At 45.5% G+C, this 15,847-nt stretch overlaps 1 protein-coding gene across 19 annotated transcripts in view; it reads left to right on the top strand.

The window, feature by feature from the left end:
• LOC119700349 (probable bifunctional methylenetetrahydrofolate dehydrogenase/cyclohydrolase 2) overlaps window positions 1-15,847 on the top strand; it is a 51,360-nt gene that overhangs the window by 14,414 nt on the left and 21,099 nt on the right. For 4 of the 19 annotated variants that reach the window (XM_038135366.1, XM_038135363.1, XM_038135359.1 and 1 more), the window contains 2 exons: window positions 1,425-1,550; window positions 8,879-9,772. In XM_038135366.1, the coding sequence (XP_037991294.1) occupies window positions 1,425-1,449 (25 nt within the window). In that variant the 3' untranslated portion in view covers window positions 1,450-1,550; window positions 8,879-9,772. The other 15 variants (XM_038135362.1, XM_038135368.1, XM_038135353.1 and 12 more) reach the window with 12 other exon arrangements.

The raw sequence follows: 15,847 nt of genomic DNA, 5'->3' as shown, positions 1-15,847 counted from the left end.
TTTTCCCATATTCTTCAGCCAGTGCATTTTAGGAAAACCTACCCTGATGTGTGTCCCTTCCTACTTGGTATGTGAAGTTGGCTTAAGTAAATGGGTACACTCATTTGGTTTGGGGGTTAGTTCGTTTGTTGCTGTTAAGTATTTGGCTTATTATCAAACCATTTTACAAAGCGTGTAACTGTGCAGCTTCCATTAATGTGCTTCCAGCCCTATCACACACGGATCATTTACCCCCATGAGGCTGAGGCATTATCCAATTACCAGCCAGGTTGCCATGGATTACGTCAGAGGGGGATGAAGGAGATGCAGTCAGATCTTATCAAATGGGCTAGGAAAGAGTTGGAGATCTTGGCTCGCTCAACATGTGAAGCAGAGTTTCAAGTGAGTGTCTTATGGGGGAGTGAGAAATGGAGAGCAAGGAGTGTTCTAATACTGCCTGTACCCAAATGACTAAATGTCAGTGCTCTGGGACAGCACATGGAGCCAGAGCCTTGTACACCTGCACTTCCCTCCAGAAAAACTGCAGTTTGAACCCTGAGGGGGTTTGGTTTCTTTTCCTTTTTGCCTTCTCTCCACCCAAGAGAAAGCTGCTTTGATGGGGAGAGGGGAGGTCAGACTCCCTTTTTGGAGGTACTCTAACATTCCTCTCAGAACTAAAAGCTGATGGAATTGCTCAAGAAGCAAGGTGAGTTGTAATGTGTAGTTTGGAAATTCCCACTACTGGAAGTTGGATGTTGCATGGTAGGGAAGAATTTTCGGACAGGAGTCATAGGGCCATGGATGCATTTCATTAGCTAGACTTTGAGGTGACATTTTAGGTTTTCTGGGTCCTGACTGAAGCACATATTCGTGATGAGTATCAAGAAGCTTCACATTTAAAGCTGTGCTGGAGAAATACGGTGCGTATGAAAAAGCTGTGGTGGCTTTTTGTGGCTGTTGGAGCTGGGGTTTCTTAAAAGCCAAGAACTCCTGCTCCAGGACACCACAGATATGAGTGAAGCCCACAAGGTGTGTAGTGCCCAGGCTGGGCCTCCCAGGTCATGTGTAGAGGTCTCCTAAATTGCTGTAAAGAGCAAGAAACGGTGTGTTGTCCCTGTGAGGATCAATATTGTCTGCTGGGATTACTGTAACAGTTGAAATTGCCTGTTGGTTGAGTGTTTATTGACCCAAAACCAATCCCATGGCTCAGCTTTCGGTGGGATGCTTTTTGTGGTTTTTTTTCCTATTTTTTTCCTAGTAGTAGTTACAAACTGTGTGCAATTGAGGAATAGTTGTGTTCAGTGTGGGGTGTATCAAGAAGTATTCAACTGAAAGAGTTCAGTTTTGTGCGTGCCTAGCTGTGCATGCACACCCCTTGATATCATTCAAAAGTGATAACCTCAGACCACCTGGCCGGGGTAATGAAATATGTGTTTATATTCCAGGTATCCCCAAGCTGATTACAGCTGATATGGTCAAAGAAGGTGCAGCTGTGATTGATGTAGGCATCAACCATATCCACGATCCTCTTACAGGAAAAACCAAGTTAGTTGGCGATGTGGACTTTGAAGGTCAGTGAAACACTCTTGATACAAATCCGTTGGATAAATATATTGAAGTTTGTAGGATTCACTCACGGTGAATTTTTGGACTGGGCCGTGTCTCAAATGAGACCATGTTTTCAGGAATTTTTTATAATTTATCTACTTAAATAAGAACACAAATCTATCTGCTTCTGAGAAATGGTTTGTTGGTTGGGGGGCAAAGTGTTACTTTTAATTACAGGTGCCAGCAACCCCTAAGAGATAGAGATGAGCTCTTCTGGCAATGGTGCAGAAGGTGCTTGTGTCCAGTTCCTTTAATCTTTGTGACATGTTCGAAGAGTAATCAATGGAAACCATTTCTGCTTTTTCTCAAGCGTAGGGTTTCCTGCTGTTCATAGCAACTATTATTGAACCCCAGCTGCTCAAAGCCTCCTTTTGCGCTCTTCCTCTACACTTGTCTGTGAAAATGATAACTTGGCTTTAGAAATACCCTTTATGCTAAGGTTTAATGTGGGTTCACTTAAAAATGCTTAGCGTCTTGGTCCAGGCAAGCCTAACAGATAATAATTGTTGTTACATATTGATCTTTTTATGTTTAACTTGTTGCAGAGCAAGTTCACAATGTAACTTGATTAAATATCTCTGCTCTAGAGGAGCTCCAGACTGGAATAGCAGGATTGTTGCACTTATTGGCAGGGTTGAGTGTGGGAAGCTTAGACAGCATTTACCCACATTATTAATGGTTCTCAACAGTTCCTTGTTTTGATAAGTATGAACATCACCCACAGGTTTTTTTTTTCCACAGTTATTAACATCTTGGCTGGCATGATGTTTCAAAGCTTAATTATATTCAGAATGGTTTTAGCCAGCTGTGTGTATTTCTAATTACATCACTCAGTGTGCTGCTGCTTTTATTCATCGTGCATGTTACCTGTCTGTTAAAGTCTGTGAAATTACCCGCATGAGTGTAGCTGAGCGACTGTCTCGGAATGTGTGACCGATGTGTGCAACAGAGCTCTAGGAAAAGAAAACTTTTGGAGGACAGCTTGAAATATTTTTTTATTTTCCTATCCTGCCTGGATTTGTGCTATCACAAATAAAAGGTTCTATTTTCTGTTTCTAGAGCTGAACTCAAGTACAGAGAATTTCCAGGTGTTTGTTTAGCTTTAGCAGGTAGGGGAGTACAAAAGCTGTATCTTTGAGAAACATGAAGCTGCATCGTCCTTGTTTTTCTCTTCAAACACGGCCCCTTGTACCTGCAATAAAGGTGTAGATTCAGTGGCAAGGCTGTGATTCAGAGTTTCAGCAATACACTGTATCTGTCTCGTCATGTCTGCTGTGGGTTGTTCTCGAGATTTCACCTGGGGGGAGGGAAGATCCAAAAAGGAGGGAGGAACTTCGGCTTGGATTATGCCACTGCAGTTACAAGTAGCATTTCTCTGTGCATTGCCAAAGGGAAGTTGTTGTTGGTTCATTGGTATCGGTGAAAGTTTCACTAAATCTTTAACGCCAACAAAAAACATCCCGGTGTATACAGTTCTGAAGGCTAGCAAGTAAACCACCCTTGGCAAGTACTTGATCTGGCAGTTAGGAAATGGAGCAGGCCAGCATGCTTGTGTAGCAAATAACATTATCCTTTGCCCCCCGTTTGATCACTTGGCTGAATCTATATTTAAGCCCGAGTGAAAATGGTTTTTGCAGATTGAAGCCAGGCACATAAATGGCTGGCTTGACTTGTTGCGCCTGTGTAACATCACGTAGCCCACCAGGGTCGGTTGCTTCTTCATCCACTTCTTCAGGAGAAAAATCCGGCTGTGGGGAGAGCAGAGTTTTAAGTGGGTGATCAGAGTTCAAATTTAATTTACAAAAATAGATGGAAATGGCTTCCTTCACCAGGTCATCTGGCTGAAATGTTCCTGTAGTGGAAATTAATTTCATTAGGTGGGTGGGAGGTGTTTTGATTCAGTTGCTTATCTTGCCAGTACTTGGATCCCATCTTCTGATCTCTGCAAGGTAGGTGAGAGAGTAAAGGTTATTTTTATCTCTTCAACAACAAAAGGATGCATTTAAACTCTTCTTTTTTGTGTCTTTCATTGTTAAATTCAGCTTACACATTTGTGAGAATAACGGAATGCCTTTAGTAAACAGTATTTGTTATTTCCCATTTCCCCACGTCCTCTTTATTTTGGCACTCCAGACTGCTTCCACATCAAAAACCAGTAATGGTTTGGTCCAGAACAGATTACTGCACAGTTCCAAGGTATCTAAAAGAGCAAGACAAGGGAACACTGCGTGTGGAGGTCAGCTACAAGGCATGGAGAATAGTCAGCCTGACACCGCAGGGATATATTCAACTGCTTGTGCAGTTTTCCATGTGACACCGCCACAGCACATGGAGAGTCCTGGTTTATGTTGAGAATTCTGTGCTCTGGGGAGTGGCTGTCCGGGCTTCTGGGAGCTTCGGGAGGAAGAGTTAAGTGCCAGGAAGAAGTGGTGGCATCCGTGTGTGATCCCCAGTGCTGTTTTAGCTGCTTTTGGGCAGTGAGTTTCAGTGACAGAAAGGGAGATGTGTTGCTCTGAGCAGTGTAGTGCATGTGTGGGTGCACTTGGCCCTGTTTTATAGGCTTTTGTTGCCACAACGATAATGCCAAGGGAGGAGGAGGGCTGCAAGGACCAGGAACATGAAATAAAGCAACTTACCCAGAACATTTAGCTGAAACAGCTCTTTTGGGTGGAGCATCATTTCCAGGAGTAACTGGTAGAGCAGGGTGGTAACACGCCACAGGAGGAGCTCACCTTTGCAAGTGGAACTGGAAATACCAATGAAACCAAGGTTGCTTGTATTTCTTCACAATTCCTTCCAGATTTTTGACAAACAGCAGTGCTGATTGTTCAGTCTTCGTGAGCTGCCTATGTAGAAAATAAGTCCTTCATGTGACATCTTTGTTAGGTGATGTCCTTGTGATATCAGTGGAGGGATTTACACATGAGAACTGTTCTTTCTGACTGGGCAGTGTGAAAGATGCTGGAAAATTTGTGCTGCCATGAGCAGGGAGGGATTCCCAGAGCTGAAGAACAGAAGAGAGAGCCCCAACAAGTGATTGATGTGGTCCAAGGTGATGAGCCTGTATTATGCATTTTCTCTGAATGAGGTTGCACACCACAATCTTCAAATCCAATTAATTAGTGGATGTGGTGGTCCTTGAGCTGTACCTTTGCAGCAGTGTGCAGGAAGCCTGGGCTTTGTGACCGCCGCTGCATCTGACGGTGTTTGCTGCCTCTCCGCGTTCTCTGCGGTACCTGCCCGGCCATAGGCTGCTCCTCACTCCTTGAATCCTTTCCAAGTTAGCTCTCTGTGCGGCTTTCCCAAACAGCGGTCACGAAAACAGAATGTGGATGTTGCAGGCGCTTTTGCTGGAACTCTCGTTAGTTCCTTTCTCAGTTGGTTTTGAAGAGCTGGCATTTATTTTGCCGCGAAGAAGAGCCCAGTCGGTGTGATCATGTCACCATATTGCTGTCCTGCAGACCTTGGGGGAACCATTGCCTGTTGTGCTCCGTGACGGCGAGGAATGAGTCCGAAGGCTGGTGTTAGGGTGTGACAGAAGCCAGAAGGCTGCTGGCTAGCTGGGGTCACTGAGCTGCTGCATGGCCAGTCAAGGCTCTCCTGCACACAAGAGGGTGTTGTTCAGGGGTGTTACTGCTACACACTGTTTGAATCACAGTGCTGTGCCAGAATTCCTTGGTTTTCCTTTCTATTCCAGTTAAAATAGCTGCAGTGAGAGAAATAAGGATGAGAAAAAGAAGCAGCTCTGAGAAATGGGGTAGATGCTTGCTGCTTGGTATCCCACAGTGCAAGGTGAGAAGAATCCCAGAACGCGTGGAGCAGGACATGGGATATCTAGTGTGGCTGCTGAGCACGTGATTTCACACTAGGGCAGTGCTGCAGGGGTCTGGTGTAGCTTTACAGGGAAAAGCCGTGTGGAAACAGTGCTTAGGCAGGAATTACTCTGCATCGCTTAATGCAGATGCACAAGACCCAGAACTGCCTTCAGGTTGAGACTTGCTGTTGGTTTGTGTGATTAACCCTATTAGGTGTCTGATGTCCTCAGCTTTAAAGGAACCTAGGAATGAAGGGCTGTCTCCAAAGCAGTGGATCCTGTTTTTCAAGGAAACAATCTACGTTTCATTTCTTCTGAAGAATCAAAGGAAGATTTCAAGGTTCTACAGAAGCTGTAAAATAGCAGCTCCTCCCCCATAGGTGTCTGATTTGCATTTTCCAGATTGTTAGGAGAAGGCCTGGGAGACCAGCACCCATCTGGAGAAAGCAGGAGTAAAGCTGTGGACCAAGTGACTTCATTCCTGAGAAGCAGAACCTGCTGGGACTGACAGCACAACACCTCACCTGCCTGCATGTGATCAGTCACACATTGATGTGGTGTCTGAGAACTGAGCTTTGGCCTATTTCACTTGACCAGGAAAGTCTGTTGACGTTTTTGAGGCCAAGCTATCTTCCCCCTTTGGTTGCTGGCATTCATCTTGGAAAATTGCACTCACCATATCTGTGTTTACTTTTTCCAATGGAAACTTACCAGACGGTAATTTCCCCAGCACAGACACCTGTTGTGTGTTCAAAAATCTTTTGGATCAGCTTTTGTGCGTAAGCTATCTGGGTGGTTTTATGCTAACTGACAAGAAATTTGGCTTCTGCCACGCCTACCCACAGGGATTTCCATAATGCTAGAATATGGGCAGAGGAATTCCCCAACAACTTGGGGAAACAGTGTGCTGTGTGTTTCCTGCTGGGTAGGGTTACGAACACCACAGGCAATGCGTGTTGTACCTGACAGTGACCTGACAGGCATTGGAAGGCTTTCTTGAGCAAAGGCGAGGTCTGGTTGCGGGTTGTCCTCTTTGTAGGTAAGGTAGGAGTAGTTTGAATAACACCACAGAAAGAGGTAGGTAACATTGCCGTGGAAACAAACATATTTCAGTTGAAAGTGCATACAGTGTTTCCTGTGCGAATGGCTGTGTTTTCTTCAGACATGGATACATCTCAATAATTACAATATTAATCTGCAAATTCATAGTAACTCTAACTGTAAGCACCATTCTGAAATGGTAGGCGCTTCAAAATAGTATGGCTATTGGCAAGGTTAATTGTTTGTGTTTGCGAATATTGGGAGTGATGGTTAATTGTTTTTGTTTAGCAAGGGTAATTGTTTGTGTTTGCGAATATTGGGAGTGATGGTCATATGACATCTGAGTGAATTTGTTGAATTTTACATCTGAAGAAAAACCGCATTGTAGCCTGATTTCCTTGCCAAATATTTTAAGAGCATATCTGGTGGTGCCAGTCAGCAGAGTAATTAAAGCCCTCCTGGTTGTTTTTACCAGCTCTCCTCAATGAGGCTTCATCTTGTGTTCTTCAGTTCAGTGAGATATTTGCTGGTAACTTTGCAAATGTTCTCATGAATTCCCTGCTATGGGGGAGGTTCAGTCAGCATTTTATTAATTTGATTTACGCCAGCTCCTCAAATCTAGTGAATATCATTTCCCAGAACCCCCAATGTCCAATTTTTCTAATGCTTTTGTAATATTTCTTTTTTGGAGGCCTTATTCCTGACAGTTAAGCGCCACATAGATTCCAGAGATTCAATACACTTAAAGCAGTAGCAAGTGATCTTGTTTGTTCCACAGCCAGTGCCTAGTTTTCCATTTTTTAATATCTTCTTGTAGCCAGGCTGGGTCTGCTCTAAGGGACTTCAGTGGAATTGAATGTGTTTGTGTCAGTTATGCTTTCTCAGTTGTCTCCTGTGTGTGCGCCTTTGAAAAAGCAAAGCTTCTGTAAGTGGGGAATGATTTACCGAGAAGTTATTACCTAAGCAATCCAAAAACAGCCCCAAACTAACAAACACAAAAACGTCTCATGATGGTGCCCTAAAAAAACCCCGACTCTCAGGATTAACTAGGTGAGTTCCTACCAAGTTGAGCAGAAGTCCTTTGCCAACAGCCTGTAATTCCAATCAGTGGCATTTTGCACAGTAGGTAACAAGATCAAGCCAGGAGCTATTGCTGTTACACGAATTCCTCATACAAACAGGTTAACTTAAATGCACTCAAGGTGCACACTGAATTTGAGTAGTCTAACATGGCTAATGGTTGGAGCTAATTTATGAGGAAGATTTTCCTTCGTGGTACTTTGGGAAGACCTGCCCTGTGCATCCTGGTTTAACCTAGGCATCCTAGTAAAACTAGGGTGATTAAAAAAATATCTTCTCTGGAGGAACTGAGTGTTTATGGCTGAAATTGCAATGGGAATTTTGCCACTAGAATTGTGTTTTTTCTTGAAGAAAACTTTTTTTTTTTTTTTTTTAGTGTGAAGTAGAAAAACCAATGGAACAGAAAATGGTTCTTTGTTCCTCTCATGTTTTAAGTTTGTTTCTATGATGTCAGGGTGTCTTGTTAGCTTGTGTTGTAGGAGAACAGATGATGGGACATAGGAAATGGGGCTGCAGCTGAGCCTGATCCCTAATGGGGGGCAGCTGTGTAAAACAGGTGAACATGGTTCAAGGAAAAGGAGCAGGGAATGCTGAGGTGCTTTGACCAGTCACAAACGAGTACAAGGCCACACAGGTGTCATGCACGTGAGAAGCAGGGTAGAAGAGGCTGTATTGGGGAATGAACAAGTGCTGGTGCTTGAAACCCTTCATGGTGTCAGTTGTGTGTCCTCTGACTAGGTGATTTAGCTGCTGCCGATGCTCTGCTGTGGGTGGCAGTAGTTGCTCTGCGTGCTGTTCCTCAGGACTACAGAGTTGGGGGGGGTCGCCTCCTTAGCTGCAGAATGGCATCCCCAGCTTCCATAGCTCTCCTGGATGTTGCAGGTGCTGTGTCCCAGCTGACAGACGGGGGTGATGCGCATCACTGCTGCTCTCCTGGGCTGGTCCTGGCCTCATGTCACACAGATGTTCCTGGGACAGCTGTTCAGCCGGGTCACATGGGCAGAAATTGCCCCTCACCCAAAGAATTCCTTGGGATTTACTTTGCATCTGTCGGAGCGCGGGCTGTGCGAGCGCCTGTGCTGCCGTGGGCAAAGGGCAAGGTGCTGCAGGTACCTCAGCTGGAACAGGTTGTGCAGCCCTGGCCCAGAGCTAGCCCTGGGTGATAAATTCAGATTAGGAGAAGTACCTCAGAGCCCCGGTCCTGGCCGTGTTCCATCCCTGCTATGGCTGCAGTAAAGCTCCTGCCTTGGCCGGTCCCTTCCCTGCAGTACCTGCCAGTCGCAGCCCTTCGTGCGTATGTGGGAGAAAAGGTTTGGAAGCCTTATTAGTCAATGCCTTTTTTCTCATTTCTCCTAGAAGTGAAGAAGAAGGCTGCCTTTATCACTCCGGTGCCGGGAGGGGTAGGACCTATGACTGTTGCAATGCTTCTGAAGAACACACTCCTGGTTGCTAAAAAGCTCATTTACTAGAGCAAATGTGTTTCCCTGGAAGAAGAATCTGAGTTGCTCTATTTATTGATATGCAAAAGACTTATTTTTTACTATGAATATATTTATTTCTACGTTGTATTTATTTTTCATGTCAGGTATGTTAAATCTGATGGTTTATAAAATGTTCAAATACTTTGTCTTAGCTCCTGCTGATTTATTGTGAGCAAAATTGACTTGGAGAATGCAGCCTACACAGGTATGCTGGTGGTGGTGGCCAATTATGTGTTTGGGAATGAAGAATTAAGCATAAATTACAACTCTACCTATGTATTGGAGTAGTTATCAAGGTCTTGTAAACACCCGGGGCCTGTTCAAACACTATAAAAACTAAGACATGCTAGATATCTTTGAAAGACATGGTTTGGCTTCTGAGGTCACTAAGCACTCTGGATGCGGTTCAGGGTCTTTAAATACTTTTTTTTTTAACAAGCAGAGCCAGCAGTGGCCAGGCAGTAATGTTGGCATAAATGCAAATATTCGGTAAATGTTTTAAGAGAGTCAAATAAGCTTGAACACTGGTGAAATTCTCACTTGAAACATTTGCAAGAGGTGTGAGTAAGTAGCTAGAATTGAGGCTGGAGTTAGTTGTTTTTTCTCCATGTCTGGGCAAATTGTTTTGTTGCATAATAGTCCCATCTCACAGCAACCCCTCAAACCTGACAGGCTGATTGGGCTGAATTTGACTGAAATTGAACGGAACAGAATGAAACTGATTGGAAGTAGTTAAAATTACTACACATGTACAATGTACATAGTGCAGCAGGAGGTGACGAGGAGAAAACCAAAACCTTATCCCTCGTGAAATATTTGTGTTGGAACTTTCAGCCATTTAATTTTTCTTGTTTTTTGAGACTGCACGAAGAGGGCTTTTTGTTTTTTACTCCATGTCGGAAGCCTTGGCTTCCATGGCCACAGTATTTTGCTGGTTAGAGGAGAGCACATCGGTTAAGATCAGTATGCTTTTATTCCCAAAGTTGGTTCCTGGATGGATCTAGAACAGTCCTGTGCGGTGTGGAAGTTGCTGAAATGTCAGTCCAGCTGGGTGTGTGCGTTGGTGACATTCCCACTGAAGGCAGTGGTAGACAGTTCGGACTTGTACATGTCTCTATCTGGGCCAGGATTACTAATTTATTTTCATCAGGAGCCTTAGGTGTTTGCTAGTGGGCTGTAGTTAACTAGAAAGGGGAAGGGAAAAGACTGTGGTTAAATTCTCTTGCTGTTCAAGGGAAAAATGCCCTTACTGTGATAAATAAGTCAAGGTGGAGCATCATTTCTGTGCCGACCGTTCTTGTGATGGATTTTGAGTTTGCTTTAGCACGGTGTTTGCAGAAGTTGGACAGCATGATTGCTAAATATACAGTGCCAATGGTGCAGACACTTGCTTCTCTTCTTAAATGCGGGTGGTGATATAAACTTATGTTTTAATAAATGGTAGGAAGATGAAGGCGCCTATGGAGACTGTACTTGGACTCATCAACCCATGACTGAAAGATGGAATAAAACTTATTCGCTGTTACCTTGGTCTTGCTGGAGGGTGTTGATGTGGTTTGGGGCACGGTCGTGTTCTTCCTTTGTTTATTGTGTGTTCAGCCATTGCTGGGTCCATCTGTTTGCGCTGCTGTTTGTTTTCTTTGGTTTAACTGTGGTCATCTCTGTGTTTTTTGGCAGAGTAGCCATTTAAGGCGCTGTGCCTGCGTCACGCCCTACAAGCAGGTCATTGTGCATCGCAAGCCTTTTCCCTTGATCCTGTGGTAGCTGGGCTAGCGTTACAGCACAGCCTGTGAGGCCTGGGCTTGGCTCCACTGCCTGCTGTCTGCAGAGTTGCTGCAGGCGTCCGTGAGAGTGCTCTCCGCTGGGAGAACATCCAGAAGGAGCATCCAGAGGGAAGGGCCCATTAGACAACCCAGAAAGCACGCTGGTGTGCCCGACCTGGTCAAGGTTTGTCCAAGGACAAAGGCCCTGCGGCAGACGGAGCACGGCCTTGCCCACTGCAGCCTTGTCCCAGGCCTACCGCGCCCGTGGCGTTGCCTCGTGACAAAGCCTGCTCTCAGATCCAGGCCAGATTAAACTGCCGTTGTGCGGCTGAGTGTTGAAAGCAAGGCTCACCAACCTCGTCCCTGCTTGGGACTGATAGCAGAGGTTATCCGGGTAGGCATAAACACTCCTGTCCGTCCAGGGAGTGTGCGAGTTGCGCTCAATCAGTGTGCAGGCATGCAGTAATTCAGGATAGCAAAGGAAGGGAAAAGCCTCCTGGAATGCAGTCCATGAGCAGGAAAAGGCGTAATTAAAATATGCATAAGTAGCTTGTGTTTTTCCCTTGACACGTGAAGTGGTTAGATGTAATCCTACAGATCACTGGGGAGAATGCAGTGCAGAGTGAGGATGTGAGCTGATTGGAGTTACCAGGGCGCTTATTACAAGACCCTGGGCTTTAAAATCTAAAAATTGTGCAACATTTTTGCTGCTTGGAGCTCACAGTGGAGGAAGTGAGAGTTGTTGCTGAGGTGAGCTATGTAGCTCTCCTTTGGTCAGTCAGGTTGTTGATGTCTCAGTGTGTTACTGAAGCGGGGTTTTCCAATTAACTGCTCCAGTCTGGGCACATCAGTACCCTTCAGAGACCAGTCCTACTTGTTCCAAACTGCCTGTGACCAAGGAAGCTGGACAGTGCTGGGAGCTGTGGAGAGTGGTTTGGTGTGAGAAGCATGTTTGACAGGTCTGTTCAAGAGACCCTGCACACGCTTTATGTAAAAAGCATGAGTGTTCTCATGAAGCGCAGTCACTTTTTGGAGAGGCAGAGATGAGCTTTTCTGGCAGAAATTTAGGGATCTGCTGCTATAGGAGGCAACAGTTTTCCTGCTCTGTCTGTTTCCTCAGTGCTTGTGCCTGGCCAGGTCTGGGCTTGTGCCCTGCAGCTCTAGCCAGCAATCCCAGGCCTGGCACCGGCCAGTGGGCTGCCTTGCTTCCCGGGCTGTGCACAGCCGGGCTGAATAGAAAGTGATTAGCACAGCCCTCAGGCTTGCGGGGCCTGGGATCAAAGGCCTCCCGCTGGCAGTCACTGATGAAGAGCACCATCCATTATCTTTGTGCCTGATCGCTTCCTAATCTCGGCACTAGCTGTTCCCGGAGCTCCTCTTCTGGATGGCAGGGACTGAGAGACAGGGAGGACCAGGGGAGCAGAGTGGGGACTGGTCTCTGCGCTTGAACTCCAGCGTAGCATCCTGAGGGTGGATATCCTCCTGCAAGTAATATGAGACCTACATTGTGAAGAGAAGGAAACACCACGCTTTCACATCGCGTTTCGTTTGGCTCGCCTTTGTTTGGCTGGTTTTTTTTTTTTTGTTCTTCTGCACTGTCAGATTCTGGGTCTCGCTCTGAAAGTGCACCTTTATGCCCACAGGTAATAGGAAACCAGGGTTTCCAAAGAAAACCTGATGCCATTGCTAGATAATAGCAGTTTCCTAAATAAATGTGTGGTTGCCCCGGGGGTTAGGTTGTTACCAGATGCACCTTTTCTTGATTGGTGAGAACAGGAGATGACGCTTCCTGGCGTATAAGTGCAAGAGAAAACACGGGAGCACAGATAAGCAGAGCAAGCAAGCCACCTGGAAAGAAGACCTGAGAAGGTGTTACAGCAGCAGCTGCCATGGCATTTGGAATGCTGATCTATATTCTGCTGAAAGGTAGGTTTGGAAGAGGCTTTTCTGTGTTGTTTGGTGCCAGGCTTTGTTAAACAGAAACAAAGCCTTTCTCCTTCTGAAATAGGCGGTGGGGTGGGAGGCATGCAGACACATAGGAAGCAGAGCTACTTCAGCCACTTGGAACCTGGATAAAGTTTTAACTGATACGATATAATTTAGACTCTTTGAAAATAAGCTACTTAACCTGGTAAATAGGTGTAAGGTTGTACTGTGTTACATGTATCTATGCTGTAAATTGTGCAAGATGACGGGATGGAAAACAGGATGGATTTGTATTTTGGGAAATTTGGGAGCCATCGTTTGTTGTCCCACAATCATAATTAGGCTGTGTCAAAAAGAAGTTTGAGGCAAGAGTGTTTTCAATGAATTGTTACTGTATTGCTGCCTTTTCTGGGGTTTGTTTGAAGTGCATCTTTTATCAAGTGCTTTCCGGGTGAAATGAGCCTTGAATGGATACACTGAGCTTTTCTGTTCCAGTAAGCATCTGTTTGCATTACACAGCAATGGGGGCCCTGAGTGAAGAGTCAGCTATTACTGCGTCATCCCTCAGCACTGACTTACGGAATAATTGGACGAAAAACAACGCTGAAGGTATTGCTTTTTTGTTCTGTTTGTCTCTGTTCATCTGTCAACTGGGGGGAAAACCCAACTAACAGACCAAAACCTCCGCCAAAATCTGTGGTGCTAGCTGCTGTGATACTCCATCCCTTGGACACTGTGGGATTTGTGAGATGAGCCTATTTCTTCATGGAACCTTTGAAGCCTCTCTGGAGTAAGGGCTGCCACGCAGCTGGGATAGGCTCAGCCGTGAGCAGCTGAAGGATCATTCAACTCAAGTTCAGTCATGATTTGAAGGAGACATTTTAAGGCTGATGATGGGAGTTTCTGATGGCAGTTTCTGTTGCCTTCACCTGGTGCTTGGTTTCTGTCTTCCCTCAGCACGTGCGGAAGTTAGATCGAACAGGCACAACTTCGAGCGATGCCTGTCACGAGTTGTTACTCAGTAGTTTCTGTCTTTGCAGTTTTGCTTTTGGCAGTCTGGGCTTTCACAGCCCTCCTCAGAGTGCTGGCTCTCTGCCTTCTTCCTTTCTTTTCCTGACTGAAATGTGAACTCAGGCTCTCTTACCTGCCAACCCCTGGGAGCAGGGCTGTGTTTATCCTGCCAGCTGCGTTCTTGGTGCTACCTGAGATGCTGGTGATGTCATTGCTTTCGGAGAGCTCTGCCATCTGGGACTGAGGTTTTGGCAGTTCAGTAAAGGAGGAGAGGAATCTAACTGCGATACCTTTTAGTGTCTCTGTACTTTGAAAGGCATATAAACCTGCATACAAAAAATCTTCTGTTAGTTCGAAGTCATCACAGGATGTCTTCCAAGCCTTTTTTAGCAGATCCATCAGCTTTTTATTATTTTCTCATAACAAGTTCAGCTGTTTAGTTTTCATTTCGGCTCTCTCATAGTGGCAGTGTTATATATACATTCATCCGTACACTTACTGTATATGTGGGTTCCTTATATATACACATAAAATATGTTTACACACTTCTGTGCATGTGAGATGGGTAAGGTGTTGATTTTTGACCGCACTACTTTGCTTTATCAGTGCAGCACTGTGGTCTGGTTTAGTGTGTCTGTGACACGGTTCTTGCAGAGGTGCATACAGCAAACAGGAGGATAATGAAGTGGAAATACCTTGTGGCTCGTTAAGTGCCCTGTTTGTGTTGTTTCTAGAAAGCAGGAGCAATGGGTCATGTTTCAGCCAAGAGGAGGCTTATTTACAAGGTCACAGCCGTGTCTGCAGTAGTCTGTGAACCTTTGTGGCAACTGGAGCTGTGGTAGTCAACTGGACACCAGCGTTTTCCTTTGGGAGAATTCCACTCAAAGGTAGATGTAAATTGACAAACATTCAAGCACGCATTTACACAGGGAGTTCAAGTTATATTTTGGTGGACCTCTTAGGAAGCCAGTGAAAAGTTAATAAACAGCCTTTCCAGAAAGAAGATGGAAAAGAAGTGCTTAAAAACTTGCCAGAGAAACTCAATGAATCTGTCTGGTGTCCTGGTAGCTGCTATTTCTGTGCCCTGTAAGTTCAAGGTAAGATTTACTTGCCAGGTTTCAGCAATACTGGGTTCTAAGGACACGAATTCCTGCTTCAGTATCACTGGAGAAACTGGCAGTTTCTTGTGGGATTCAAGCCCTTTGGGGACTGAGGTGCTGTTAGTGGAAAACCATTAATTTCTGCTCCATCTCTCTGCCTGCTCTTTACAAGATCTGATCCTATTTCTTTCTTTTAGGTTGCATAGGCTTTACTTGTCCCCAGTGCTGGGGCTGGGGAATTTTAGGCTCAGTGATTAGCTGAGAGGGGGAAAGGTCATGGAAAGGAACTGGGAGCTGGCACAGCATGGACAAAGAACTTGGGGTGGTGTTGGGGCTGACGGGATAGCCTTCGTAGCAAAATGGGCAGCCAGGAGTAGGGCAGGTCTTGGTTGCACTAGGAAAAACACGGGATCTCTTGATTGCCGTCACCTGGTTCCATGCAGCCTGTAAAGGAGGCCCTGGAGCTGGGACTGAGCCCTTCCCTGCCTCCTCTTTCCCACTGCCTTTCCTCACTGATGATAGCTGGGGACTGAGCTGTCCTGGTCTTACTGGCTGACTCCTTTTGTTGCCCGTCTGTTAGTTTTGGCAAGCCCAGGCTTCCAAGTACCTGCAACCCTGATTTCATGTCAGATCTTGCCAGGTGTATCTGTTTGAATGACTCAGTTGCAGGCAGCTGTCAAGTGCTTACACGGCATGTTTCTCTCTCCTCACGTGACATGAAAGGGCACATGGGCCTGTTTATTCAACAGCTTGTTCAGTATCTAGGCGGGCAGTATGATAGGAATTAACATAATGCTCTGGGGCAGGCTAGGAAATCATCCTTTTTGTTTTCAAGACTCATTCTTTCAGAGGTAACTTGTACTTCAGCAATGTCAAAATAATTAGCACACGGAATTTTTGTGTGTAGACTTAATAGCTGATCTTGGCGGCAATGGGCCAAGCTGTTCCTCCTGACAGCGCCAAAGGAATGTGCTGGTTTCTCTCAAATGCTTTCTAGGCAGGCTGCTGCTCCGGGCTGACCTGTGTTTCTAATGACGCCGGCAC

Source organism: Motacilla alba, chromosome 4 (genome assembly GCF_015832195.1).
Source record: "Motacilla alba alba isolate MOTALB_02 chromosome 4, Motacilla_alba_V1.0_pri, whole genome shotgun sequence".
Classification (NCBI taxonomy): domain Eukaryota; kingdom Metazoa; phylum Chordata; class Aves; order Passeriformes; family Motacillidae; genus Motacilla; species Motacilla alba.
This window is presented reverse-complemented; position numbering and strand designations above follow the sequence as displayed.